This window comes from Peromyscus leucopus, chromosome 22 (genome assembly GCF_004664715.2).
Source record: "Peromyscus leucopus breed LL Stock chromosome 22, UCI_PerLeu_2.1, whole genome shotgun sequence".
Lineage (NCBI taxonomy): Eukaryota > Metazoa > Chordata > Mammalia > Rodentia > Cricetidae > Peromyscus > Peromyscus leucopus.
This window is the reverse complement of record NC_051081.1, coordinates 34,532,329-34,557,228: the sequence shown is the minus strand read 5'-3', so window position 1 is coordinate 34,557,228 and position 24,900 is coordinate 34,532,329. Positions and strand designations below refer to the sequence as shown.

The 24,900-nt window shown below is 44.4% G+C and overlaps 1 protein-coding gene and 1 long non-coding RNA gene across 5 annotated transcripts in view; one reads left to right on the top strand and one right to left on the bottom strand.

Annotated features, from left to right (window-relative positions):
• Positions 1-24,900, bottom strand: part of Rbks (ribokinase) — an 80,857-nt gene that overhangs the window by 24,904 nt on the left and 31,053 nt on the right. For all 4 annotated transcript variants that reach the window (XR_005089747.1, XM_037198070.1, XM_028873981.2 and 1 more), the window contains exons 3-7: positions 24,139-24,202; positions 22,957-23,019; positions 17,666-17,830; positions 6,905-6,996; positions 3,614-3,802 (exon numbers count right to left, since the gene is read on the bottom strand). Coding sequence is in view for 3 of the 4 variants with exons in the window: in XM_037198070.1 (XP_037053965.1) it covers positions 3,614-3,802; positions 6,905-6,996; positions 17,666-17,830; positions 22,957-23,019; positions 24,139-24,202 (573 nt within the window). In the remaining variant the exon portion in view is untranslated. The remainder of the gene's footprint in view (positions 1-3,613; positions 3,803-6,904; positions 6,997-17,665; positions 17,831-22,956; positions 23,020-24,138; positions 24,203-24,900) is intronic.
• LOC119086464 lies at positions 5,784-10,047 on the top strand. The gene is made up of 2 exons (XR_005089748.1): positions 5,784-6,061; positions 9,735-10,047. It is a non-coding gene; the product is annotated as an uncharacterized LOC119086464 (long non-coding RNA).

Here is a 24,900-nt window from a genome sequence, read left to right as displayed (position 1 = left end):
CTGCCTCCCAGGTGCTGGGATTAAAGGCGAGCGTCACTACCACCTGGCTCTACTTTTAATTTTTGCCAACCTTATGGGCAGTGGTTCTCCATGCTGTTCAATGGGCATATTTCTGGCGGCCTGTGAGGCTGAGCATGCTCTGGTTTCTTGGTTGTTTTGCATTTCTTCTTGTGAGACCTGCCTATTGACATGACTCTGGAGGGAAATTTTATGTGTTGGGACTGTGGAAGCGTCCTCACCCGGCGGCAGAATCACAGGCCCCTGCCTTTCCTCCTCCTCCCCATTTGGTGCCCTCCCCAGGCCCCACTGCACATTACGTATGTGCTCCTTTCATAAGCAGAGGAGAAACGGAACAAACACTTAGTGGGACACAGGAGCTGCCGAAGGCACTGGACCCAGGGCCTCACCCATGCCATGCAAATCCTCTCAGCTCAGCTACATCCCAACCAGCATGGGACTGTGACTGACTATGGTCTCCACAGAGTAAGTCTTCCGAGGTCAAAATCTGAAGGAAATAAAATCTCCTCTTGGAGAACCGTGCTGACCCAGAGTTAAAGTAAGCCTTAATCACTCTGTCGTTACCTCTTCAGTATCCAACATTCTATTATTCTTTACCCACAGCATCTTATTCTCCCAGCTCTTAAGTGCTCACCAATGAAGGACACCCAAACATTCGGTTCCGTTTCTGGACAGAGATCTTCAAAGACTGCGCAGAACCACACCGCCAACCCCCATACCTACCCCCCACTCCCATACCCCCCCCCCAATGACAGTACATGCCGATTGGAAAACCCAAGGGGGTGGGGAGATAGATGAAGTCTGGGCAGTGGCCGAGTTGATAATGTGGAGCTGTCCGTCTTCCCAGACTTCCCTATGGCTAGGAGCAAGCGGTACTGCGGAGCACCCGGGCTGTGCGACACCTCTTACGGTGACCTACATTCATTGCCTCTAATTACATCTGGCATTAGCAGTTGGACTTTGCACCCATCGTAGTGATGTGGCAGGAAGGGGGACACGGTGCAGTGGGCAGGGTGGGGGAAAGGTCTACTGAGACGGGAGTAATGACCCCTCAGATCTGGCTCTCAGATTGCACTGTCTGTCCTACAGTACCTTAGCGGTGGATGAATGGGAACCTATGCTTGAGAACAGCCTGGACAGTGGAAGCCAGATCCCGGGATGGGAGAATACACCCCAAAGAAGCCACCTGGAGGTACCTAGCAAGTGTCAGCAATCACACCCCACTGAAGTGCTCCTCTGGTAACTTTCACAGAAACTCTCTGTACTTCCTACTGGGGCGATCTCTAGAGCAAATTCTTAAGCCTTGTCACCAGGGGACATCCATGCAGGTGGGCGGATGTGATGGGAGCCTCATCAGCAACTCTGAATCCTACCAGACTCAGAACAGACAGAAGACATGGCAGGCAAGAGCAGGAAGATGTATCATCCCCTTTGCTCCTGGCTTTTGTTGAGTCCTGACGTAGTTGTCTATCCTGGTTTATGGTGTATTACTGTAAAGCAAGTGATTCCAGAGGAACAGATTTAGCTGTGTCCTGCATTCTTGAAATGACAGTGTTAGGGCAGTTCTAGGACTTGAACATTTCCATAAAGAAGGGCAATCAGCACATAAGGACCGTACGGAGCTTACAGGGCCGAATGACAACAATATAATGTTGCATTTCATCACACTAGCATGAAAATCCCTAAGTATTGCTGTGTGTGTGTGTGTGTGTGTGTGTGTGTGTGAGTGAGAGAGAGAGAGAGAGGAGAGAGAGAGAGAGAGAGAGAGAGAGAGAGACAGAATGCACTTCCAATGACTCCTGAATACAACACACCCGAGCACTGTCGCTCTGAGGCTGAGATGTAGAAAAGGGGAAAAGAGACACATCTGTCCTGTCTTCCCAAACTGAACAGAGGACATCTGCAGCTACCGCCACCCTCTCACGCCAGCACAATGGGAAGAGCTGATGTAAAAATAGAAGTGATATATTCAACTATTAACGAGGCAAAACTGAATATAGCAGCGTGCCGCGGCGCTGACGTCGAGGCTGCCTCGAGTGGACAGCGTGCTGGCCAATAACCGCTCTCCTCCACCCGTGTCGTGCCTGAAGTCTGTGAGAGGACGAGGGGACAAGGGAGGGACCTGGGAACCTACGGCAGCCAGTCATGTTCTGCTGGCCGGAAGCGAAGGGACTGTTGGCTCAGGGGAGCATCTCACCCCAGGTCCTTCCTTCTTGACAGAACAGAAAGGAGGAGCGAACGGTGCTGGAAATGACGGAGTAGGAAGACAACAGACCTAGCCCGAGTCCTCAGGTGCCCGAGAAAGCGCACTTCGGAAGGCCTCCGGGGCATTAGCTTCATTTGCAAGTGTCCTCGCTCGTATATAGTTTTTCTTTCATTTCGGGGAGGAGCGGGTGGGATGGGGACTCTAATACTGCAGTCCAGGTTGGCCTCGAACTGGTGACAGTTCTCTTCTGCATCAGCTGCCAGAGTGCTGGGATGTTTTGCAAAGCACGTTCATATTTCTACTTTCACCAGTTTCCCTCTCAGGATTCATTTTTGAAAAATTAATTATATTTTTAAGTTGTTTCTTAACAAAAACAGACCAGAATGTCATGACAGCTGCAGGGAAATGGAGAGAACTGGAGATCACGATGTGAAGCAAAATAAGCCAGACTCGGAAAGACAAGAGCCATGCTTTCTCTTAAATGCAGACCCCAACCCCAACTTTAAAACTCTGTGTGTGTGTGTGTGTGTGTGTGTGTGTGTGTGTGTGTAAAACTAGAAAGCGGACAGTGAGAAGGAGGAAGAGATGCTCGGGGAGGTGGGAAGCAGAGCAATAGAACATGTGCAGTAAGAAAGCAAACGGAAGGAGGAAGTGTGGAGAGGAAGAAGGGAGTGTGTGTGGAGAGAGTTCTGAGGACAAGTGTAACGCGACTGTGGGACACACGTGTGTGAAGATGCTGCAATGAAACCTGGTACTCCCTAAACTAAAGACCAAACAACAGAAAACAAAGCAAAGAATGTCAACCAGGGAGCCCTGTTCACCAGGGAGCCCTGTTCACCAGGGAGCCTTGTTCACCAGGGAGCCTTGTCAACCAGTGAGTGAGCTTTGTCATTCCTGCCACCAAGAGGCTCATAAGACATGTGGCTCCACCCACAAGGGAAATCTCAAGGTGTAAAACTAGGAAGTGGGGCGTGGGGGATGGGGAGGCAGAATCAGCTCTGTGTATGGTCTGAAAGCCAGAGACGGCTGTGCTCACTGCTGCCGTTTTTTAGCTCTAGCTTTCTTCCTCACGTGTCCCTAGCATCCGCAGCATGGCCGCACCTAACGGGTGGTCAGCACATATTTATTACTGAATGAATGTATATAGGAAATACAGCAGTATTTTATGGATAGGGAAACGGAGGCTCAGAGAGGGTTGGTGACATGAAGTCTCCCAGTGACTTAGAGGGGACTAAGAGATGGCTCTCCTGCCTGGCTGTCTTCTATCACACCACTCCTAGGTCTTACCTCATCATCTCAATCTTCAGACAGGCTATCTTTGTTATTAGATGATTTCCAAGTGCTAAAAATGATCTAGAGCAAAAAGGATTCTTAGAGTTGGACACCTACCGTGGTGTCCACAGCCTTGACTGCTTCTGTGGGGATGTGCTTTGGGACAGGTTCCGCCTGGGACAGTGTCACACATCCTGAAGCCCCTAAGGTGATGACCACGACCTGGCAGCCCCGTTCTAGGAGAACCAACGCAGCCTTCCCAGCCTCGGTTGGGCTGTTCACCACGAGGCCCGTTAAAATCTCAGCCTGGAATACACGAGGAAAGAAACCGTGGTGAGAATAAAGCCATGGAGATCTGCCGTGGCTCTGTCCTTTTAGAAATGTGGCTCCCCCGTTTTTTCACAATGATCAAAGCAATGGGAACCCCGGAGGGTACTGGTGCAGAAAGGAACTAAAGTTTTGGTAAACTAGAAAAGGAACTAAAGTAGTAGCATGCACCTTTAATCCCAGGGGATGCAGAGGCAGGCGGATCCCTGTGAGTTTGAGGCCAGCCTGATCTCTGTGAGTTCGAGGCCAGCCTGGTCTACAGAGTGAGTTCTAGGACAGCCAGAGCTACAGAGTGAGACCCTGTTTCAAGAAAGAAAGAAAGAAAAAGAAAGAAACAAAAATAATGAAAACAAAAATGAGTTATTTGAGATACTTTTAGAATGGGCGTGGTGTGGTTTCATGCTTATCTCTGTATTTGGGAGGCCAAGATAGGAGGATATTAATGGCCACAGCGAGTTCAAGCCAGCCTGTATTACAAAGTGATGGATGATAACAAACAAAATCCACACGAAAACAAAAAGCCCAAACCAAACCAAACATTCCTGGGGGTTGGAGAGATGGCTCAGTGGTTAAGCGCACTTGTGCTGGCCGAGGTCTGAGGTTTAGTTCCCAGCATCCTCATGGTGGCCTGCAATCCCCTGTAACTCCAGTTCCAGAGGATCCAACCCCCCTCATCTGACCTACACAGGCACCAGAAGGTCTTTACATCTATGCAGGTAAAACACTCAAATGCATAAAATAAATCTAAAAATATTTTCTAAATTCTTGGGACAACTGGGGAAATGAGGGTACTGGGAATTGAACCAGGTCCCCTGGAAGAGCAGCCAGTGCTCTTAACTGATGAGCCATCTCTTCAACTCCAAGGCCATTATCTTAAAGAATAAATTTTGTATTGATCTGTTTTCCCAGGACAAGTTCTGTCTGCTAAATTCACTGATCTATTTTCAGAGACACTCACTGATATATTCCAAAAAACTTTGAAATTGGGGCTGGAGGGATGGATCAGTGGTTAAGAGCACTGGTTGCTCTTCTAGAAGTCCTGAGTTCAATTCCCAGCAACCACATGGTGGCTCACAACCATCTATAGTGGGATCGGATGCCCTCTTTTGACAAAGTTGTACATGCAGAAAGAGTACTCATATACATAAAATAAATAATTCTTAAAAAATGTATTAAAAAAACCCTTTGAAATCTCTGTTAACAACCCCTTCACCCCATGTATGTGTGTGTGTTCATACCCGTGTGTGTATGTGTGTGTGTTCATACCTGTATGTATGTGTGTGTTCATACCTGTGTGTGTGTGTGTGTATGTGTGTGTGTTCATACCTGTATGTGTGTGTGTTCATACGTGTGTGTGTGTGTGTGTGTGTGTGTGTGTGTGTGTGTGTGTAGAAGCCCAGGCTACAAAGACAAAGCATGTGTAAGTATTCTAACCAACAGCTCCTATTACGCTATAGTCAGCACTAGCATCAACTATCACACATATGAATGAAGAATCTCTCAGCCTTGGACATTTCAACTCTTGCCACAGGCACTACAGAGTACGGCCAAGCCATGCTGGGCCCTATCTGAATTCCCCATGCATGGGAACTGGGGGTGGCAGTGATTACTGTTGCTTTGGGGAGTTTATTATAAAGCAATAGGTAAGTATACAGACAGGGACAGGGTACAATAAGACAGATGCTGTGTCTTAATGAAGTTCGTAACTTAATGGAGAAGATACATCAGCTGAATAAACAATCTGGGCTGTGAAAACTGAAGAATAAACACAGTGTCTTTTAAGCATCTACCAGGGAAATCTAAGCCAGTTTGGTGGTTGAGAGTAATGTAACCTCTTATTGTGCAATGGTCACCATCTCCCACAATCCCTTTCTCCTAGCCCAATGCCTCGCCATGGTGGTTGCTCAAAAATGTTGCATAACCTACTGTGGTTTGTGAGAGTTAGTTTCCATGTAGCAGCTTTCTTTGTCCTGTGTGTCCTGACAGATGACATTTTCAAGAAAACAGGTTAAGAGCGCCTAGACCTTCATTTAGCTTTCGAGCCAAAAGATCCTTTATCTCTCATCAATCCCTCTCTCTCTGTGCCTGGTACATTTGCCGAAATGCCTAAGAGGTTCTGCATCTCGAAGATGAGAGAGAGTTCTGGCCTAAGGCGGTCTTTCTATAAAAACTGTGATTGACTGAGATCTCTTCCCTAGGAGTCTCATAAAAGAGTAGATTACGTCACTACGCCGACAGGTACGTTGTGCGGTTGTGGACAGTGTGACCCTTGGATGAGACTCTCCCTTAGACAGCAGCCTCAGTGGGGACCTGCCTCTCCACCACTGCTGTCACACGGTCTGTGCACTAGAAGGGAGCAGCTACTCCGGGAGTCATGGACTAATTACAGCTGTCAGATAAAATACAAAAGCTCAGTGAAATTTGATATTCAGAAAAAACGACAAATAGTTTTGTATGTCTGTTAATTGATTACTTGAGATCCAAATGTAACTGGACAGCCTGTATTTTTATTTGTTCAACTTGGCAACTTTAATATTAATTAATATTAATTTAATATTAGTCCAGAAAAATGTGGAGTAATTAAAATGAAAACAATGTATCAATAGTGTGAGGTTGGGAAGGTGTTAAAATGGGCGTAGGTTTAGTCAGGGTCAGATTAAGGGGTGTGTCTCAAATCCTTTATGGCTGTCCAAAGCTTGTTAATTCCTGACCTCCACACCCCAATGAACTGAGTTCCCATGTGCTCAGACTGATGCAGTTAGTCCTGCCTCCTTGTTTTCTTTTCTTTTCTTTCTTTCTTTCTTTCTTTCTTTCTTTCTTTCTTTCTTTCTTTCTTTCTTTCTTTCTTTCTTTCTTTCTTTCTTTTTTTTTCCCCAAGAGAGGGTTTCTCTGTGCAGTTTTGGTGCTTGTCCTGGATCTCACTCTGTAGACCAGGCTGGCCTCGAACTCACAGAGATCCGCCTGGCTCTGCCTCCAGAGTGCTGGGATTAAAGGCATGCATCACCACCACCCGGCCCTGCTTCCTTGTTTTTTCCAATTGCTGGAAAGCCCTTCATAGAAGAATCAAACGATTGTCTCTACCTCGCTTTCATTGCAGCAGAACACACTGGAGAGGGTGTAGAATCGGGGGTCCAGGTCAGCAATGGCGGGAGCCGGATTGAACAATGTTTTCACTGCAGAGGAATGGGAAAGGGGCGCAATGGGTATCATTTCAAAATATTAATTTAGCCTTTATATGTACCTTTCAGGTTAGAGGGAAAGTAACAGGTTTCAGTATCATGTTTTCAGACCATTCAGACAAGGTGTACGTACAGACACATTAAGTGAGAGAAGTCTGCCATCATTTTTACACTCGCCAGATTAAACAACTATTAACCTACAGATAGTGTAAGGTTCAAGATCTCAGTCTCCATGACAGGCTAGTATCAATTCCTTCTTATTTCCAGTTCCTCTATTTTTTTACTTTCCCACTTCAGCTTCAAGGGCAAGCATCATATTTACAACTAACGTGCTTGTCTAGTTCAGGTGAGGGCAACAAGAACATCGTAAGTTGGTGTGAAAGGGCATGTATGGATGCAGGTGGAGGGTGAACGTTTCTGTAGGATAACGGAAGTGCTTGTCTGTGAGCTGCTCCATAAAGTCATTTTTAATGACTTTATGTATGTGTGTGACACACACACATATGCACACACACACACACACACACACACACACACACCACCACTACCACCACCACCTCCGCTCCTGGCTTCCAGGAGCTATCTGGGAACATGATAAGATTGAAAAAGGAGGGAAATTTCATTCAGACACTAGGTGCTAGCTCAGACTAGACAAGAACAAGAGAAGGGTGGGTGGGGATAGCAGAGCAAGAGAAGGGAGGATGTCACGGCCATTATTTCAGAGTAGAAACGTAAAGCTTAGAGGGATGAGGCCAAATGTCATACCCATACCCTTGGACACAGTTAGGCTGGGTCCTAACCAAGAGTCCTTTGGCTTTGATTTTGGGGTTTGATCCTCTTTAAAATAGCAACATTTCTAGACCACGTTCATCCATAGCAACATGCTCCTCCGATGCATAATATCTTACAACAGTTTTTGGTGTGAAATTCTGCGAATTCTTTTAAAGGCTTTAAAAGTTCCATTTGCAAGAAGCTCCTTTTTTTTTTTTTTTTTTTTGACAAAACAACTAGATTGGCTATTCTTCCTTTATCAAACTGGATCCATTGATCCATGCGGTAAATAATCCCACCTGTCTAGTCTGAAGTAAAACCCTTTAGCTGCAGTTCTTAGAGACTGCTCCACCAATGGTTACAGGTTTGTTCACACAACAGCAGAGCCTGTTCAGATGTAGGATTTCTAGGCTCCATGTCCAGCCCACTGAATCGGAATCTCTGGGGGTATGATCAGGGAATCTACACATTCACAAGTTCTCTAGGTGGCTATCATGGAGCTAGCTTGGCAATGACACATCCCTGTCCTGGGGAGATGCGAATCAGCTCATGGTTGGCAGAGATGGTCCACGGCAGCAACCTTGTGATTGTATCCAGCCTGCTTCTGTACCTTCCTAGATCTTACTAAACAGTTGGGTCCATAAGTCGTCTTGGCCAGTATAGGCTAATAGTATTGCCGCATTTTTGTTATTTTAGACTTTACAATGTCCTCCCACGTAAATTCTGCTTTAAAAAAATTTTTTTTTGTGCAGGGTAATTGTGTGGCTTAAATTAGAAAATGCATGTAAAAAGCCCCATGTAAACTATAAAGTGTTGTCCAAATATAAATTATTATTACTGTTATTATAATGTCCTGTGCACACAGCTGACACCCCCGCCTGTCCACCCCTCTTCTGCCTTCTGCTCCAGTGTGGAGCCCACCAACAATCTCTCAGTGGTTTCTCATGTCTTTTAGGGTTTAGAGATACCCATTATACAAGAAGGTCCTCTGCGTAGAGCATTCAAATGTAGTGTGACTTTAGATTTTCTGAACAGCATTGGGGTAGTCTGAATGAGCATGGCCCCCAAAGGCTCGTAGGTTTGAGTACTTGGTCCCCAGTTGATGGAACTGTTTGGGAAGGATTAAGGGGTGTGTCACTGAGGGAGGGCTTTGAAGTGTCAAAAGCTCTGTCATTCCCAGTTAGCGCTCTCTGCCTCGTGCCTGTCTAAGATCTGAGCTCTCAGCTATGACTCTAGAACTATACACCTGTCTGTCTGATGATATGCTCTTTGCCATGATGGACACAGACTTTAACCCCCTGAAACTGTAAGACCAAAATAAACTCTTTTATAAGTTGCTGTCTTAGTATTCTATTGCTATGAAGACATACCATGACCATGGCAACTCTTTTTTTTCTTTTTTCTCTCGAGACAGGGTTTCTCTGTGTAGCTTTGTGCCTTTCCTGGATCTCACTCTGTAGACCAGGCTGGCCTCGAACTCACAGAGATCCACCTGGCTCTGCCTCCCAAGTGCTGGGATTAAAGGTGTGCGCCACCATTGCCTGGCTTCTTTTTTTTTTTTTTTTTTTTTTTTTTTTTTTTTTTTTTTTGTGAGCATGGCAACTCTTATAAAGTAAAAGTAAAGCATTTAATTGGAGTTTGCTTACAGCTTCAGAGGTTTAGTCTATTGTTATCATGTTGGTGAGTATGATGCCATGCAGGCAGACATGGTGCTGGAGAAGTACCTGGTTCTGACTTGGGCTTCAGAAACCTCAAAGCCAACCTTCAGTGACACACTTCCACTAACAAGGCCTTGTCTCCTAATCCTTTCAAATAGTGCCACTCCCTGATAACTAAGCATTCAAATCTACCACTCTATGGGGCCGTTCTCATTCAAACCGCCACAGTTACTTTGGTCGTGAGATCTTATCACAGCATCAGAGAGCAATTACTACAAGCACATCGTTCTCCATTTTCCTCAGACATCAACTTGAACACCATCGCTCAGCTAGTGAGCCTCGAGCCTGCCTTCCTAAGCATCTGAGCACAGGCACCGCATCAAGCCACCAGCAACGAAGATGAAGCCGTTTTTAGAGAAGTTCCTTTTGGTTCCTCCAGCGATCCAGGATCTAGCGATTCCTTGTGTACACTCACCTTACAGAAGGTGACAGGCACACAAGGAGGAAATGTGATGCTACTGCTGCCTATGGTACAAAAATAAAGGGGCGTCTGCATATCTATCCGGGGAGTTGGTTAAAAAATAAACACTGGACTGGCTGGTCCTCTTCCTCGGTCCGCCTGGTAAATACTCCAAAGCTGCTAAAATGAAGTCATCTATGCTTTGTCAGAGAAATATTCCTATATTTATAACAGAAAAGAGGGCAGTCTTGCCCTTCCTTCTAAACTAAAACAAAGCATAACTCTGTGTGTATGCTTGCAGAGAAGAGGACAGGTCTGAGGGGCTACTCACTCAACTCCTAATGATTAGTTATGAAGAGGGGAGTGAGTCTGACTGTAGATTCAATGCTGTACTTCAGGGGAAGACCCTATTCTTGGAACACTCATTGTATCTTCTTCTACCAATGAAGAAATGACATCCGGTTTAGTAGTAAGGGATGGGTGAAAATGAGGTGGGACACCAATGACATGCCATATATTGTGTTCCCCAAAATATTGTGCACTCTAGTAAACTTATCTGGGGTGTGAGAACAGAACAGCCACAATATTAAACATAGAGGCCAGAAAATGATGGCACACACACCTTTAATCCTAACATTCCAGAGTCAGAGATACGCCTGGATCTCTGTGAGTTCAAGGCCACACTGGAAACAGCCAGCCTGGTAACAAGAGCCTTTAATCCCAGGAGGTAATGGCAGAAAGCAGAAAGGTCTATAAGGTGTGAAAACCAGGAACTAGCCTGGTTAAGCTTTTAAGCTTTTGAGCAACAGTTCAGCTGAGATTCATTCTGGATGAGGACTGAGAGGCTTCCAGTCTGAGGAAACAGGATCAGCTGAGGAATTGGCAAGGTTAGGTGGCTGTGGCTTGTTCTGTTTCTCTGATTTTCCAGCATTCACCCCAATACCTGGCTCAGGTTCGTTCTTAATAATAAGACCTTTTAAGATTCCTGCTACAATCAATAAGGTCTCAACAGTTGTGGAAGCTGAATGATGATGTGACATCATGTGGGTTTACCAGGCTATTCTCTCTGTCATATTATATTTGAAATTTTCTACAATGAGAACACATGTTAGAGAAAATTACATTGTGTTTTAAGCATCAATGGCTGGAATGAGGAACTCTATAAATTAATTACCATAAATATTGCATAAAATCAAGCAAATCTTATTTGCCTGTACTTCCCTGGGGGACAGCATTCTTTCCGGCCATCTCTGGTTATGTAAGTGTAGTGTCTACTGTGTGGTTAATAGTGCCTAAGCTTAGGGTAAAAGTGAAAATGCTACAAGGAGATCACTCTTCTTGGCCTCTGCTGTTAAATAAACAGAAACCCTTTACCAGGGTGAAGAAACATGAGGAACTAGTAGACACAGGTAGTTAGAGAGAAGCACAAATTAATACCCAAGATGGAAAAGATGATGTCATCCTGGGACCAGGCAAAACCAGAGAACCACTTGGAACTGCAGAGAAGAGGGCAGGACAGGACAGTAATTATCACTCATCACGGAGGGAGATGCACTGAACTCCGGCTAATCCTAACCACACACCAATGGCTGACACAGTGATGGTGAGGAGGAGGAGGAGGAGGTGGAGCCTTAGGGAAACAGCTGGTAGGCTGGGAAATGGGGCAGAAGGTCTTAAGGCTGCCAGGGAAGAGAGGATGGCCGGTTAAGAATGCCCTGGGAACTAGCTCAGAGGAACAGGGCACTGAAGTCACCCCTAAGCATGTGAGGAGAGTGGTAGGCCCCAACACTGGCTTGGCCGTCTCTCCACTGGAGACTCTTTTTTGGGGACTTGAGCCATAAAATAGCTCCAAGTTTGGCCCACATGTGGGGCAATGTTATTGCAAAAGTCTACAGGGCCAGCCAAGAGGTTCGGTTTGCCAAATGGAAAAGGGCTAAAGTGGCATTAAAAGGCACTTTGTATCATACCTAGGGTTTAATCTTGGCGATCTTACAAACTCAATTATCTGTAATTGTCCCTGTAATGTTCCATTGCTTTGAAATGAATCTAAAGACCAGACCCAACACGAACAGTCTCACCACCGGCAGCGCCGGCATCAGCTCTCCAGCAGGTCTACCTAACTGCACTGCGAGCCGGGGGAACGGATTCTGTTGTTTCTGTGCTGTGACACTGTGAGGGCTGTGTCTAAGAGCAATTCTTTCATTTGGGTAAAACCAGGGAGAGTTCTGAGACAGTGTGTTCAAGATGGGACCCTCCCTCTGCGTTATAGCTGGAGATCATCGGCTTATATCGTGTGTAGGATTCAAATTTGCTACTTGTAAGGGGTGGAAAGGAGGTGTGGTAACTCAGATGATGAAGAAGCACACCACTGCCTCATGGGCAACAGGTCACTAGTGTCGCCTGCTGGGCTCTGTGATCAGTCCATGCTTCCATCAGTGATGGTGAGAGTTCTCAGCCCGTCTCCCGCTGAACAGCAGAGACATGGCGGGCTGCAGGAAGCAGCTGACTTTCTTCACTGAGGTCCCCTATTTGCTAAGTGACTCATTCAGAAGTCAATACCATTCTTCATGATCATTGATCTAGTGCTCTCTCTTTATTCTTACATTCTTGCCTCACTGGGACTGAAGATGCCCTAACTCCCCTAGCCCTCCACCCCCATATCCTCTCTCTCTCTCTCTCTCTCTCTCTCTCTCTCTCTCTCTCCCTCTCCCTCTCTCTCTCTCTCTCTCTCTCACTCTATCCCACCCCCACCTCACAGTACAGAATCTAAGCTGCACCAGGCTGGTATCGACCAAACAAGGCCAGCTGACTGTCTAGAGAAAGCTGCTGCCTGGAGGAGTTCTAGGCAGAGGTGAGCGGGTGTGCATCCCCACGGCTAAGATGCTCTAGGATGCCTTTGCTTCTTGAGCAGCAAAATCACTGAGTCCACATGCTAGCTGCTATTACAATGGATGGACTTTACTGCTCTGGAGATGCAGGGTTGAGTTCCTCAACATCAGGACCACATGGCAGTTTTTAAAGTGTGGTCTGGAGGACAGTAGGTTTTTGTTGTGGAGCCTGAAATCCTGTTTCATTAGAAGTGAATTCTAATGAATTCTCATTAGAAGTGGGTGGCTGGCTGGGTGGCGGCGGCGCACACCTTTAATCTCAGCACTCGGGAGGCAGAGGCAGGTGGATCTCTGTGAGTTCGAGGCCAGCCTGGGCTACCAAATGAATTCCAGGAAAAGTGCAAAGCTACACAGAGAAACCTTGTCTCGAAGGAAAAAAAAAAAAAAAAAAAGAAGTGGGAAGTTGGCTGAGCTAAGTATTTACCCTCCCCACCCCTCCACCCCCCGCCCCGCGACTCTCAGCTCCTTTGTTCTCAATCTGAGAGAACTATGTAGCTGAAGATAACGAACTTTTGATCCTCCTGCCTCAGTCTCCCAAGTGTTTAGGATTCCAAGCATGCACCCCCACGCCCAGCTTGCAGGGTTCCCCACGATCCACTGTATTAAAAAGAACTGTGTAAGTTACAAAGCTGCAAACCACATATAAGCACAAGCTATGAGCACTTCCCGTCTTATTAGAGTAGCTGCCTTTATCTTGGTGTGCCTCTCCACAGATTCAGTTCCCTATGGTCAATGTCAACGAGCCCAAAACTATTCCCTGGGAAAACCTCAGACATCACAGTCATCAGTTATCCATTTCCCAGCATCCTGAGCCTTGCAGTCAAACCTCATGCCATCCTGACCCACCCGCCTGAGATGTCAATCCTCCTACCACCCTGTACAGACAGCTTGCTATTGGACTGTTCAGGGACCGAAGTGCTTATATTCAAGGAACCCTTATTTTATTTAACAGTGGCTGCGGAGTAGTGAGAATGGAATTCAGGCATGCCGACAAAGAGCCAGCCACACAGTGTTTTCTTCTGGTGAGAAAGTCAAAGTTCTTGATGTAAGGAGGCAAGAAAAGGCTGTATGCCGAGGTTGCTAGAGTCTGTGTTAAGAACAAATATACCCATAAAACTGGGAGGAAGGAAAGTGGGATAACAGTAGCTTTACATTGTATTTTAAGATGCAGACGTTATGGCCACACTGTATGATGAGAGCTCAGTGAGAGTAACGTTAAAGCAGTTCATCACCGTGGCAGGCATCCACAGGGGTTCTGGACTGTTCGTTCTCCAGATTAGCTGGGACTGCTATGTAGGAGCGATCAGGCAGGATTAATGCTGAGGCACACTGGAGCTTTGTAAGAACAGGAAGTAGGAAACCAGGCATGGTGGTGAACACCTGGAACCCCTGCCATTGGAAGACAGAGGCAGGAAGATCAGCAGTTCAAGGCCAGCATAAGACCTTGTTTCAGAACATATAAACAAGCCGGGTGGTGGCGCACACCTTTAATCCCAGCACTCGGGAGGCAGAGCCAGGAAGATCTCTGTGAGTTCGAGGTCAGCCTGGTCTACAGAGCGAGATCTGGGACAGACACCAAAACACCACAGAGAAATCCTGTCTAGAAAAAACAAAACAAAAACCAAACAAACAAACAAAAAACTAAAAACCAAAAAAAAAAAAAAAAAACCCATACAAACAAAAAGTTAAAGTAAGCTATGTGGCAGTTGCTTAACCACCCACCCTCTACTTGATTGCCACAAGACCCTCAGCTTCTGAAGGGGAAGAGCTGGGTGGTAGGCGACAGAGGAAACATTTCTGGACCCCACCCGGATGACGGCCTGAGGTCAGGCTGCCTGCGCATCAGGGTGACTAGCTCTCCGTGTGGAAGGTTCGTGTCTCACCTGTGCTGGCTGCACCTTCCTGTCCTCCACAGGCTGGGCAGGCTGCAGGGAACTAGAGGAGGCCAGAGGAAACAGTGGTCTCTGAGAAGCAAGGACAGCAGGAAAGAGAACGGCATAAGGATACTCCGTACCAAGACAGGAGAGCAGAGAGCACACAGTATTCACTCCGCCTACTTAGAAAGAGGAGAAGGCACAGAATTGGGTTTTTGGTTTTTGAGATAGGGTCTCAGGTTAGCCCAGGCTGATCTTGAATTTGCTACATAGTTGAGGATGACCTGAACTTTAAAAAATATTTTAAGGGGTTGGGGATTTAGCTCAGTGGTAGAGCGCTTGCCTAGCAAGCGCAAGGCCATGGGTTCGGTCCTCAGCTCCAAATTTTTTTTAAATCACATTTATTCATTTATTGTGTGCACTCATTTGCACACACGCACATTCCTGGAACAAAGCACACGTGGCAGTCAGAGGACAGCTGTGGGGTATATACAGTTCTGTCCTTCTGCTGTGTGGGTCCTGGAGATGGAACTCAGGTCGTAAGGCCCGGCCCTAAGTGAGCCATCTCACTGACCTGCCCGGGCACTTCTGATTCTCCTGTGCCCACCTCCTGAGTTCTGGGATGACAGGTGTACACACCACACTTGGGGAGCCAAGAGTGATTTGAGCATGCTAACAAGCAGTCTACCAGCTTGGCTACCTCCATCTCCCGAGACTGCTCGCCACGAGCATTGGACTCATCTGTGACACTTTGAGAAAATGGAACCAAATGCATTTTGGCTCTGAATTCTTTCTGACAGCTTTGAGTCCATTAAAAATACAGTAAATGTCAGTGAGAATTTGCCACGGTATATTGTTTTGCCAAGAGGAAAATTTGTTAAATCAGTATAAACACTGTAAAATTCTCCACAAAATCATTCCAGAGATTTAGTTTCCTTTAAAGAAGAAACGGGGTTGATTTATTTATTGTGGGGAAGGGTGTGTACACATGCCATGGTGTACAGGTAGAGGTCGGATGAGAGCTTGCAGGAGCTGGCTTTTCCTTCCATCCTGTAGTTCCCAGGTATTAATCTCATGTTGTCAGCCTTAGTGGCAAGTGTCTATACCATTAAGCCATCTTGCTAGTCCTCAGTGACTTATTTTTCACTTATTGTCATATAGAACATGAAATGCTTTGGGAGAAGTCATGTACATAAAGCACACATACACACACAGATGTGCCATACACATATACTCTGTTCCCTATTGCCAAGTCACCCTGAAGGTGTCTGATATCATCTCTATATATACTATATCGTCTGTATATACTATATCATCTGTATATACTATATCGTCTGTATATACTATATCATCTATATATACTATATCGTCTGTATATACTATATCATCTGTATATACTATATTGTCTGTATATACTATATTGTCTGTATATACTATATCGTCTGTATATACTATATTGTCTGTATATACTATATCATCTGTATATATCGTCTGTATATACTATATCGTCTGTATATACTATATCATCTGTATATACTATATCGTCTGTATATACTATACTGTTGTTTTCATCTTCTTTATGTCGCATCTTGCTGGGAAGTTTTACTAGGGAAAGTCACTGTAGTTCTCTCTCTGTTTTATTTATACTATAAATCACATAACTATTGCCACCATATCAAACAGAGGACATTATCGTAACAGCGGCTACTTTTTGTCTTGAGTGAATGGTGATATATCAAGGTATTATCCTATTATTTTTGAGACAGGGTCTGGCTCAGGCTGGCTTTAACTCCCCATGTAGCCCAGGCTGACCTCAACCGCATGGTCTTCCTGCCTCTACCTCTCGAGTGCTAGGATTCCAGGTGTGCAACACCACACTAAACTGTTCCAATTCTAATTTAGAGAGAAAAGTGGATAGGAGAGAAGAAAATTGGGACTTATGAGTTTGGCATCATGCTTGGCATCATGCCTTATTTCATTCTAGTCACAGAAGAAGTATACAGGACACATTCCTATCTGTATTTTACAGACAGGTTCAGAAAAAATTAGCTGATTTTGCTAAGACCTCAAACTAACAGGAGGTAGAAATGGGATGCTTTCTCTCCTAGGCAATGGAAGAAAAAAAAAGAAACTACCTGAGTTAAAAAGATATGTTCTGGCATTATTTGTTGGGAGGTCAAGAGAGGGAGAAGAGAGAAACCCAGGCTTGCTAACTCCTGAGGCGGGCCTCGTCATACAGCGCTGGGTAATTGGGTCAGCGCGAACATTTTCAAAGTTGAAGTAAAACAAAAGAACCAGATAACAGACACCACAACACAGCACCCATGACATACAAACAATCTCGTGTACATCGAAAAGATGATAGGATTTTAGAAAAAGGAGAAAGAATGACTGTTCGCTTTTGTGGAGTTTTCTCTCTCTCTCTCTCTCTCTCTCTCTCTCTCTCTCTCTCTCTCTCTCTCTCTCTCTCTCTCTTTCTTTCTTTTTTGAGACAGTTTCTCTGTGTAGCCCTGACTGTCCTGGAACTCACTCTGTAGCCCAGGCTGGGCTCAAACTCATAGAGATCCGCCTGCCTCTGCCCCCCGAGTGCTAGGACTAAGGGTGTGCACCACCACCACCCGGCTAAGAATGCATCTTTGACTCCTGGAGTTGAGCATCAGAATGCACCGGACAGTGACAGGTGATTGCAGGCAGTGGGCGACATCTCTGAACTTTGCCTGTAGTTATCTGCCGCAGTCTTCCGGGGCTCCAGGTACTCCTTAGGTCGTTTCTGCTAACTAGACTCCAGGTTTTATATTTAGGGATATCGGATATGCTACTCATGTTGTTTTTACGCTATTTGTGAGGTTTTTTTTTTTCTCTAACATTATCAAGAACTACAAGCCGGTGAATCTCACAGATGGAGGAACGAATATTTTACTACAAAGTAATGCTTTTCTCATCTTGAAAGGTTAACATGAATCAAGACAGTGATAAAAGCTCTCAGAAAGAGTGACAGATCTGTAAGATTACCTCCACTGCTGCGGGCCATTGTCAGAGCTTCCAGAGAAGTCGCTGGGCTTATTTCGAGTTGGCAGATCAGCACTTTGGCCCTGCTAATGGCACTGGCTGCCTTCTTCAAGTCTTCAGTATTCAAAAGCAGATTTGCTCCAGCCACTATGACGATGATATTCTGGCCTGTAAAGAAATTCTACATATTCATACCAAAGCAAGCCAAGCCAAGCGGTGATATGCTGCACGGTAGAGCAGTCCTTTGAAGGCATTATCCGGAATGTGTTAGAAGAATTAATCTTAACATTTCCAGGACATTCGGGATTTAGTTATTGTGTTCCAAATGTATTTTGGGCAACATTCCCATGAGATTCAGGATATTCGGATCATTTTTTTTTTTAAAGGAGATAGGATCTTGCTATATTTCCCAGGCTGGCCTTGAACTCCTCCTGCTTCACCTTCCCGAGTAGGTGGGACTGTGGGTACATACCACACTATGCCTGACTTACTATGAGAACTTAATCATTTTACATGTATTTATTTTGTGAACGTGTGTGCATGCATGTGGATGTGGATGCGTGTATACCACTGGCATGCATGTGGAGGTCATAGGATTCAGCTCTTTCCTCCTACCATGTGGGTTTCAGGAACGGAACTCATGTCTCCAAGGATCTGCCTGCTAAGCCATCTCTCTGGCCCAATGATCACTTTGAACAAAATCTTAAGCTCATTTTCCTTATATTCTTATATACAAAGAATAACAGTTGAGAAATGACACATAACCTACTTTCATAGTTTCTTTTATGTGAAATGACTAATACATGCATATGGTAAAGACTGTGAATTCTATAGGATGGGTATCATATAGATGAATATAGGTAGGAATAGCCCTGCAGAATGCTCAAAACAAATGCTCTGCTGTATATGGGAAGTTCATGTGTGTGCCATGTTCTTCCCAAAAGTGACTGTTACTCCAAACACATTTTTATAATCTCTAACTTTATTTGGCCTGTACTATACAGATCAAACAAAGAAACAACCAAGGATCTGATACACTCTCAGCACCTGAACCCACTCTCTATAGTCCTTATCTATACCCAAACACTGCAGAGGAATGATGTGTGTGTGTGTGTGTGTGTGTGTGTGTGTGTGTGTGTGTGTGTATGTGCGCACACGTGCGCGTACGTGCAGAGATAAAAACTTAAATGTTGTTCTTCACCAGCTACCTTTTTAAAAAAATCTTTTCTTTTGAGACAGGTCTTTTACTGGCCTGGGGTTTGTCAAGTAGACTGAGGCAGTTAGCCAGTGAGCGCCAGGCATCTTCCTGCTTCTGCTACCCCAGAGCGGACTGCAAGCATGTGCCCTCATGCCCAGCTTTTTTTTTTTTTTTTAAATTCTTCTTCTTTAATGTGGGTTCTGGGAATTGAACTCAGGTCTTCCAAAGTCCTGTGGGGACTGAACTCTCTCTCTAGCACCTGGCAAAGGAACTCTGAAGAGGTGTGCTGTCCAGCATTAGATTCACAGTAGTACATGTGGTGCCGACGCTTGAAATATTGCTAGTCCGAACTGAGATGCAGGAACTTTAAGTAGAAAAAGCACAGTCAGTTCCAAATTTAGTGCAAAGAACAGGAAGTAACATATCTCGCTATTTGTAAATGTTTATCTATCTATCTATCTGTCTGTCTGTCTATCTGTCTATCTCTATCTATCTGTCTGTCTGTCTATCTCTATCTATCTATCTATCTATCTGTCTGTCTGTCTGTCTGTCTGTCTGTCCGTCCGTCCGTCCATCCATCCATCAGTGTGTGGTGGGCTATGTGTGTGCTACAGCACACATGTGGAGGTCAGGACAACTGGTGGGAGGTCCCTTTCTCCTTCTACCATGTGGGTCTAGGGACCCAGCTCCTGTTGGCAGACTTGGCAGCAGGCATCTTTACCTGCTGAGCCATCTCTGGCCCCACTCATTGTGTTAAGACGCCCTTAAAGGTTTTCATGTTCAAATAAACTTAACTACACGTTGAAACGATACTATTTTGGATATATTAGGTTAACATATATTGTCAAAATTAAATTTACCTATTTCCATTTTTCTTTTAAAAACATGGTTCCTGGACAATTTAAAAACTGCACGTGGCTTGCATTTTATTTCTGTTGGACAGCACAGCTCTAAAGGAATGAGCTGCAGCAGGCACTTTTCAGCGCTTCAGGCTGCTTGTGCAGATCGTGTGTAGACATGACCTAAAATTACCTCTCCACACAGAACAGATCCTCGCCTCTCGTCTTACCACATGTGTGTTTACTGGCCATGAGGAAAACTTAATAAAGTGGGGATGGTTCTGCACCAACTCAACCTCAGTCCTGGAAAAATGCAAAGAGCCCACTTGCTGAAAGACTCCATCTCTCCTTCCTTCCCCTAGCGGTGACCTCATCCTCCCTGCTGGAGTCGACTGTAGCAGAACGTAATATGCGTTTCTAGACGGGCTTTCGTGGCTGACCCACAAGACTGAGAGCAAAACTGTCCACAGACAGTGACACGTGACTAGCTCACTCATGCCTCACATTTAACTTGCCAAAATAACACTCATCACTTTGTCTGGCCCTCTGGCCCCTTCATTTGAAGGAGCTGACGGTTGCATGTCTCTGTATTTGTTATTATTTTTATACAGGCTCACGCTGTAGCCTAGGCTGGCCTCGAGCTCCCTGTAATCCTCCGGTGTGAGCCTCTGAGCTCTGGGATAACACTTGTGCTGCCATGTCCTGCACAGTCAGGATATTACCTTACTATCAACCAGGCTTACCAGGATAGGCATTCAATACAGAATGTCAACTTTTACATTGACAATGAAGCTTTGGGTTCACAGGAAAGGAAGGAAGAAAAACTGAAGTCATTCCTAGAACACAACACAAGGTTGAAGATCAGAAATGACCCGCTTTTGCCAAAGCCCATTATGGATGGCCGAGCTTCATGTAATAAACGCACTTTCTATGGTCAGAATGAAAACTTAACCCAGTGTCTTTGCTATGGCGACTTTAGGATCGCTGAGGTTGGGATTAAAATGCGCTAACACCGAAGTCGAAGAGTCACGCAGCAGGAAGACACTGTATGGGGCTGGAGATGTGGTTCAGGTTGGTAGAGTGCTTGCCTAGTATGCACAAAACCCAGGTGTGGTCCTTAGCACTGCATGAACTGGGCACAGTAGAGCATGCCTGTGATCCTGGTACCTGAAGTATGTAGGCAAGAGGATCAGAAGTTCAAGGCCAGCCTGGAATACTGACACCTTAGTCTCAAAGCAAGCAAGCAAACAAGCAAGCAAGCAAGCAAGCAAGCAAGCAAGCAAGCAAACTACCCCCAGAAGAAACAAACAAAGTGCCTGAAATCCCAGCATTCAGAAGGCTGGACAGGATGTCAATGAGTTCAAAGCTAGCCTAGGCTACAAATAACTCCCCCCCTTGAAAAAGTATATATGTAGTCAGTATATTAAGTGGAAAGTTATTAAATATTATGTGGAAATATTGAATGAATGATCCCTGAAATGAAAAACTTAACGTGTTGCATGCCTTTTTGGGTAGCATGACGGAATTTCATGCCATCTGATTCTATCTCACCTGGGATGGATGGGAGTCATCTCTTTGTTCAATGTATCATGTGGACACTGCCTGTGTATTCGCTACCTACCAGGCAGTCCCCTACATAGCCATCCTGATCGTCAGATGGACTGTTTAGACGCTGCAGTGCTTGTATTATTTTAATCTCTACACAGTAGCACAGCTCTACAGCAGAATGCCCATGTCACTCATCTCACTTGATCTCATCATGTGAGTGCCATGTCATCTCATATCATCACAGGAAAGCTGGGTGCAGTACAGTAAGATCTTTTGAGATAGATTGTAGTGACGTAACATTTATTATACTATATCGTTATAAATATTCTACTTTATTATTACTACTTTAAATCTCTTACAGTCTCTATTATACACTAAACTTTATCCTAGGGATATACATATATATATGTATATATATATATATATATACCATATAGAGAGATCAAGACTATTGATCAAGTCTTAAAATGTATTCCTCTATAGCAGTGATTCTCAACCTGTGGGTCACAGCCCCTGTGGGGTCACACATTACATATTTATATTACAGTTCATAACAGTAGCAAAATGACAGTTATGAAGTAGCAATGAAATAACTTTATGGTTGGGGGTCACAACATGAGCAGCTGTATTAAAGGGTCACAGCATTAGGAAGGGTGAGAACAACTGCCCTATGGATAAGGGAGAACCAGTGTATAACTCAAAGACATTGGAACAGATCCCAACACAGCCCACAATATAGTAGGTTCTATCCTACATACCCTAGCGATGCCTGGTTTTTCCAAATATTGACCTTAATTTAAAATAAAAAACTCAATGTAGATATTTTTACACTTAGAACAGTTGGTCAATTATGAAATCTCATCTTGAAAGTCGTTACTGTTTTTTGTTTTTGTTGTTGTTTGTTTGAGACAGGATTTCACTATGTAGCTCTGGCTGGCCTCGAACTCACAGAGATCAGCCACCAAGCCCAGCTATAGTTACCGTGGTTTTTTTTTTGTTTTTTGTTTTTTGAGACAGGGTTACTCTGTGTAGCTTTGGTGCCTTTCCTGGAATTCACTCTGTAGCCCAGGTTGGCCTCGAACTCACAGAGATCCACTTGGCTCTGCCTCCTGAGTGCTCTGATTAAAGGCATGTGCCACCACCACCCGGCAGTTACTGTTTTTAAAGATAAATGTTTTAACTGTGGTAAAGCCTTGTGATTGAACTATGTACAATGACTTTTGAGGTTTGATTGCAGCTTACTTAAAGAGTAGACAAAATTGATTATTAATGATAAGTTAAAAGCAATTACTTGCTGCCATTTGCTCAGCAGATAATCTATAAATATGATTCATCCAACTTTGTTTTGCAACCATGTACATTTATTTACTTAGTAGAAATGACAGGGAAGCACTCGGCTGTTTGGAGATACACATAGCAGTTCCGAGCTCCCGTGAAGGGTAAAGGGGCCATGACAGGATACAAATCATATTTGGAAGCATCTTCATATCTGCTTCATATATATTTGATGGAGTCTTTTCAAATGATCAAAGAGGGGAATATAATTTAAGGGAAATGTTTTTATTTGGATCGGAAGAGCCACACCTCAGGTCACGAAGCAGTGGGCATGGGAAGAGGCCTGAAGGACCAGAGTTCAATCCTTGCTTTCACTCTCGTTCTGGAAATGAGCTGTCTGTTTCAGGCACGACCCTGGCATGTGCAGCACGTACCTTCATCGTTGACAATTATAGAAGCAGCTCCTGTGGCAGCATCTTTGGTCTGATATGTAAATTCTACAAGAAAAAGAAATCCACAGTCACGTAATCCAGCCTGGCATGGAAAATTTATCTGAACAATTTCAATGTGACACTAATTCTTGGAAACACTTTTTAACCTTTAACCATCTGGAATGAGTTAAAAAAATAAGTAATTAGTGCTAATTTATACCCATCACCTATACAATGAGGAAACCCGGCATCTTTACAGTTAGTGAAAACTTTCCTTTGCATTAGCAACGACCCATCAAACTACCCACACTTACTGCTCCTTAGTATTATTCACAGTTGTATACATATGCATTTTTTAGAACAACATATTTCTTTTTTTCGCTGTAAAAAAACATGACAGACTTGAGATAAAAAACAAAAGGTTAAACATCTAAAATGAACTTGTTTGATTTTCTTTCTTTTTACAAGCTTTGTATTTCATCACGAACTGTGCTCTGGCATGGACACAAATGTTCATCAGGCAGTCTCTGATAGCAGCAGAGAGCTCTGAACCCGAGGCAGAAGACCTGCATTCTAGTCCTGGCTACAGCCCCGACTGGCTGGGTACTCTCGGAGAAAGCCCAGAGCCTCGCTGGCCTTTGGTTTTTCTTCTGTGATGGCCTTTGGCTATGTCGTTCAGTGACTTCTCTTAAAACATTCTTTATTGAACATAGCACCTGTTTTTCCTCATCACCGGCCTCATGGCCATTGAATGAAGATCTGTAATCTCCTAGGATTTCATTCCTGTCTGGGGGAATGTACTTGAAAGAATTAAAAGAAGAGGCGCATAAAACCTCTCTGGCCATCAGGGGGAGGACCTAATAATTATACTTAGCTTTTAGTTTTCCCCATAACGAGATCACAGAAGAAAGTTATAAATAATAAGCCAGGTGTGGTGGCACATGTCTGTAATCTTTGCACTCAGGAGGTTGAGGCAGGAGGATTGACTTGAGTTTGAGGTCAGTATAGGCTACAAAGTGAATACCAGGTCAGGGCATACCAAGGTTATATAGCAAGACCCTTTCTCAAAAAAGTAAAAACAAACCAAAATGAAGTAAAATCCCTAAAGAAAGTTATAAACATGGGACTCGAGAGATAGCTCAGAGATTAAGAAAGTTATTAGCTTTAAAAAAGATGAAATTTTACCTGTAGAAATATGATTTTGTTTTAAGTTTTCTATGTAATCATTGCCAAAAGAATCTTTGCCAACCTGTACCAAAGAAATGATGAGCATTAGATCTTTTACATTTAGTAAAATGTTACAATGTAGATTTTAGAATATTTAGCATTTTAAAAGGGCATATCTGCATGGTACTTCATAAGCACCAGCTAATTAATCTTAATGTAAGATGCTCGACTTGATTTCAGCCCAAAGGATGTTCTGTTCTGTAACCTGTTTTACTTACATCTCATTTAACTCATGAAACATGTATGTCTGTGTACCACCTGTGTGCCTGGTGCCCAAGGAGACCAGAAGAGGGCTTCTGATCTCTTGGGATAGGCGTTACAAATGGTTGCCCTGTGGGTGTGGAGACTTGAACTTGGGTCCTCTGAGAGAGCATCCATCTGACAGCTGAGCATCTCTCCGGCCCAGTATCAGTTTATTGAAGGCAAAATTGCACAGGATTGCACACACAATACAGGCAATGCTGTGTTTTTTGTTTGTTTGTTTGTTTTTTTGAAATTTGTCCTTCATAATTCTTGACCTTCAAGCCTTGTGGGCATCCTCCATTCATTTATATTTCTGGACTCATTTTTACAAAGGTTAAGATCTTGTGCTAAATGTGGATGGGAAAAGCCCACAGGGCCTCAATCCTACACAAAGAACTACAGAAAACTATTGAGAATGGGAGAAGAAGTCTTTCCCAGGAAAGAGGACACCAATTGGTTATCCAATACCAAATGGTC